We start from the raw sequence: 5,182 nt of genomic DNA on the forward strand, positions 1-5,182 counted from the left end.
TGGTGACAGCGAGTGCCCCGTCAGGGCCTTCGTCAGGAGAGCCCTCTCCCACAGCTCGACCTGGCAGGACACTCTTCAGGAACTCGACGGCGCCTCCCAAGTACTCGTAAATAACAGGTATTCAAATAAATTAATAAGCAGAGAAGTCCGTACAGCCCTGGAGAAATGGTACGGTAGTGAGAGCCCACAACCCCCCACAACCCCCGGATAATATCAAGCTGTATTACAAAGCCTTCTTGAGTTCCCATTACCGTGAAGAAGAGGACTCAGTTAAGAAAATTATTTCTGAAAATGTATCCCAGACTGACGACACCAAAAATATCGACCTGATCATTTACTATCAGAATCGGAGGACGCGCGACCTTATTATGTAAAATAACCCCTCTCCACAGGTACGAGACCCCGTGAAGCAGACGCATGTGGTGTACCAGTATACTTGCCCAGTCCGTGATTGTAGCGCCGCCTACGTTGGTATGACTACCATGCACCTGTCGAAGAGACTCTCATGCCACGCCCAAAAAGGGGCTATCAAGAATCACGCCTACACCAAACATCAAGAGGCCATCTCCTGGGATGTGATCATCCAAAACACTAAGATCATCGGGAAGGCCCCTGATGCCCGTCGGTTACGTCTGCTGGAGGCGCTTCTCATCCAGCAAGTAAAACCTACACCTAATACGACGCAGGAAGAAATTCTCCTTCCTACGAGTATGAGAAGACCTGCCACCAACAATGACACCACCGAGCACAACTCCACCGAAGAAAACGCCCCCGAACGAGATACTCCTGCATCCAACGATAATCAAGTTAGCCGTGACGCCCCGCAGCATAGCAAAACGCCCATCAACATAACCGCACCGCTAAGGAGGTTTAGGCGGCTGCGGGATCTACAGCATCTCAACCATCAACGCGGGGAAAGTGGCTTGAGACCCGGTTCAAGCCACCAATGAAAACGAAGACCTACCTCCACCAGCCAATAGTAGATCAGCATAGGGCAGACCCCCTGCTGTCAACCCCAATATAAAGAAGGTCGGAGACCACTCCACACAGGAATGTCTAGCAGATGTGATGGCCACAATAAATAACAAGAAAGCAATCGTAGTATTTCTCAACCTAGAAAAAGCCTACGAACTTCCCAGTGCAGCTGCCATCCCGGCAGCCTTAGCCGACAAAGCAGTTAAAGGCAACCTTCTGGCATGGGCCAAAGGATACATGCAAGACAGGCAAGCCAGAGTTACCTTTCAAGGTGCAACCTCCAAATTCCTCAATCTGGAAAATGGAACACCTCAAGGAGGAATACTCAGCCCCTTCCTCTTCAACATACTAATGGAGAAATTAGCCAACAGCAACTTGCCAAATGGAGTTGAAATATTCATATATGCAGATGAAGTATGCTTGGTCAGCACAGACAGGCATAGAGCCCACCAAAACATGCAGATCGCGATAACACAGATTGAAAACAAATGCATAGTCCTAGGACTAAAAATCAACACAGCAAAAACCAAGGCAATGGCAATCAAATACAATACACACCTGAACCCAATGCAAGTCATGGGAGAACCCATCGAATGGGTAGACAACTTCATGTACTTAGGAGTCAACATCAACATACACTCTCATCACGCAAAGAAATAAAAACACTTGAGCAAAAAATCCAATGCAGACAAAACGCCATGAAAAGAATCACCTCGCTAAGGCAGGGAACCGTATACCATGCCCTCAGAATTTTCTAAATACAGACGATAAGATCAACAGTAGAGTATGCTGCACCAGTCCTCACCAATCTCACAAGTACTGAACAAAAAAGTTTTGAAGTAATCCAAAACAACACCTTAAGACTCATTACAGGAGCACCAATGTGGACCAACCTATGCATCCTGAGACATGAAACAAAACTACAATCTCTGACTCATAGGATAGATCAGAGAAACACATCCATCCTGCTAAAAACCTTAAAAAATGACAGAGACTGTCCACTCAAAAAGGAGATCAGGAAATGCATTAATCTCCATGAAGAGCTAGACCCTCCCAAAACATATGCTGGGAACCTTCTAGATACACTGATAAGAGTAGGCATGCAAAATCATGCTGCAGCCATCAGGGAAGACACCCCCTTCAGTGAATACACAGAACCAGCACCCTGGGAACCAGAACCATTTAACACAAACTACACAATTCTTCCAGCAAGCAAGGAAGCATGCACCACCCAACAGCTAAAGCAAGCAGCACAAGAAGCAATACAGTTGACAACCGCCAGAAGCACTCAAAGGGAGCTGGAGGCTCTCCGACAATGCCTCCACACTACAGACAGAGCTGATAGCTATCGCCAAAGCACTGGAAGACTCCCAACACAGACTGGGCAACACTACAGTACACACCGACTCAAAAGGAGCAATACAAGCCATCACAAAAGGCAAAGCAAAAAAAAACATCAAACTCCTAACGAGCATATGGGCACTGGCAAAACTCCACCAAAACAGAAACAGACAAATAATCTCAACTGGATCCCGAGCCATGTAGGAATACAAGGCAATGAGGAAGCAGATTCCCTGGCAAAAAGTGGGCTACACATAAACAATGTCAACATCAAAATCAACCACTCACTAACCCAACTAAAAAGCATAGCGGCAGCATACTGCCAAACACAAGAGGAAAGCAAAATCAGGAGAGCCATCTTCGGAGGCTCCAAGACTGCAAAATGGTATGTAGACACCACATAACTCCAACCACACAGCATACTAAAGAACATGACACGAGCACTAGCGGTAATAATACACCAGCTAAGGTTCGGATACCAATGCACATGGCAAAAAATAGAAAGCAACCCTAAACCATGTAAATACTGCGAAACAAATACAGAAGAACCACTGGAACACTATATACTACACTGCCCAGAAACACAACAACTAAGACAAAGTCATGAAGGAGACGAACAATCAGTCACTCCAATAACGAGACATATCCTAAACAACACCCAAACAGCTTGCAGGCTTCCTATCCTCCTACCCACCACCAAGGTAGGTGCAAGACACTGTCCTGAATAGCAAAACTCGGGGTCATCAGTCAAGACTCCTCACACCTCCCAACACCTCTATCCACTCACATACAAACCATAAAACACAGAACAACAAACAATCCACCCAGTGCATGACTGACACAAAGACTCGCCAACATCAACCTTCATCACCCAACATCCAGAAGCGAAGCCCCAACTCTGACATCCTTCATCACTCCCTCACCTCATGCACAGCATTCCTTTCAGGCTCATGCATCAACAACACACACTACCTCCCACTCGGAATAGGAATGGAATAAGGAAATGTTTACGGACCTCACAAGATAACTAATAAGCAATCTTTTTCTCAGACTCATACCCTTCCTTCTTCCCATCTGTTGGCCTCTCTGACTTGCCAACACTCACTACTATTGCACTTTTCCTACCACTGAAGGGCACCTTAGGGTTTAAAAAGGTTGGACAACCTTACCCATCAAAAGTTTCTTTCCAATGTCACACTCATCAACTCACGCATTATCACCAAATAAAGGACCATATCCTACCATTACCACTTTCTCACCATCCTGAATTACGGGCTGCTCTGTGAGCAAGAGCCCGTGCTGACACAAGGTCAGCTTAATCAAAAACAACAAAAAAGCAACTCCAAGAACTTATGGGTTGCTCTAGGAGCAAGAGCCCGTGCCAGCACAAGGCTGGCTCAATCTCCAACAACAACTCCAAGATCAGTCCACCCTCAGCTTCCCAGCCTGAGGATGTCTGGCAGCTCCAGACGAAAGTTCCCTTGCTTCATATATATATATATATATATATATATTATATATATATATATATAATATATATATATATATATATATATATATATATATCGTTAATGACTTTGATGACTATGGTATCATAGTTTGTCTGTAAAATACAAATATATACACCAATTTTGACTGTATTTGATCATGACCTCCATAGGCCCTCTACTAGCCTGTCTAAGTAGCACGGAAAAAGCCGTTATTCGGAAAATAGAGAAGAATCTCTACAATGGTAACGCTGCTGAAGTAGCCATTACTTTTAATAAAATAATAATAATAATAATAATAATAATAATAATAATAATAATAATATAATTATTTCTAATTTTTTTTGTCTATCGCAGTCCTCCAATTCGACTGGGTGGTATTTATAGTGTGGGGTTCCGGGTTGCATCCTGCCTCCTTAGGAGTCCATCAATTTTCTTACTATGTGCGCCGTTTCTATAAGTCCGACAGATCTAAACTGATAGATTGTTTACTTCCTTGAGAAAAACTCTTCTGCCAGTTCTCTCTTAACCTTTAAATCGTCCCCTTCTTAAGTCCTCAGCCATCTCCCAACGAGGCAATATTTGGGACAGTACCTAATGAAACTGACCGTATAAATCCTAATCCGTAAACTCGATCCCTATTCTATTTGGTTATTACTTTTGAGACTATTTATTTTTATATTTGTTATGACTTATAACCTTATATTTTGCTTATTATACTACATATTTTATATGATGATGTTTTTCATTAAAAGTAATAAAAATCGGCAATTGCCATTCAGTATGTATGTCTTATGACATTTTCTTATAATCTTGACTTGCCAGATTACTTCAATTTATCCTTTTTTCCTATTATTTGAATTTTCCGTCTGCCATACTATCCATTTCCTAAACAAGTTTGTAATATTCTGGATTTCATTGCTCTTCATTTTAGGTTTCCCCCTCATTCTAATTCATCAAGTTATGATTTACTTGAATTTCATTTCCTTTTTCACTCACGGTCTAATGCATGTACCAATTTTTACTTTTTATAAGGTTGTTGCACATAAACTCATCATTGGGAGAAAAAAATTATTTACAATAATTATCGAAGAATTGTAATAACATGATTCTATACAAAATGTACATTACGAAGAATCTTCGTCGTCAGATGATCTTACTTTAATAACAGGTATCCTTTGCAGCATCGCCTGCTTGCAAGTTTTCGGAATGCTTAACTGCATTTGCCCATTTCACAGTGTGCTTTCTGTAGGAATAAATTAATTTCCTACTGACTATTGTTAAAGCAAGAAGTCATTCTTTTTGGCGCTAGAGTTCTCAGCTAGACCGGGCGGTGGGGCTTTTACAAAGGGTAGCTTAAGAGATAATTCCTTTAAACT

General features: G+C 42.3%; 1 protein-coding gene across 1 annotated transcript; it reads left to right on the forward strand.

The window, feature by feature from the left end:
- The first annotated feature begins 1,068 nt into the window (after nt 1-1,068).
- On the forward strand, nt 1,069-2,317 carry LOC135226270 (uncharacterized). The gene is made up of 2 exons (XM_064265710.1): nt 1,069-1,586; nt 2,185-2,317. The coding sequence occupies exons 1-2, from the start codon at nt 1,069-1,071 to the stop codon at nt 2,315-2,317; spliced, it is 651 nt and encodes a 216-aa protein (XP_064121780.1).
- The last annotated feature ends 2,865 nt before the right edge of the window (nt 2,318-5,182 follow it).

This window comes from Macrobrachium nipponense, chromosome 14 (assembly GCF_015104395.2).
Source record: "Macrobrachium nipponense isolate FS-2020 chromosome 14, ASM1510439v2, whole genome shotgun sequence".
Classification (NCBI taxonomy): Eukaryota; Metazoa; Arthropoda; class Malacostraca; order Decapoda; family Palaemonidae; genus Macrobrachium; species Macrobrachium nipponense.

Bases quoted from the DNA above. Each gene is read 5' to 3' on its own strand.
- LOC135226270 (XM_064265710.1), top strand. From the start codon at position 1,069: ATGGCCACAATAAATAACAAGAAAGCAATCGTAGTATTTCTCAACCTA. The intron at 1,587-2,184 runs GTACTTAGGAGT...CAATTCTTCCAG, and splicing joins GAATGGGTAGACAACTTCAT to CAAGCAAGGAAGCATGCACC.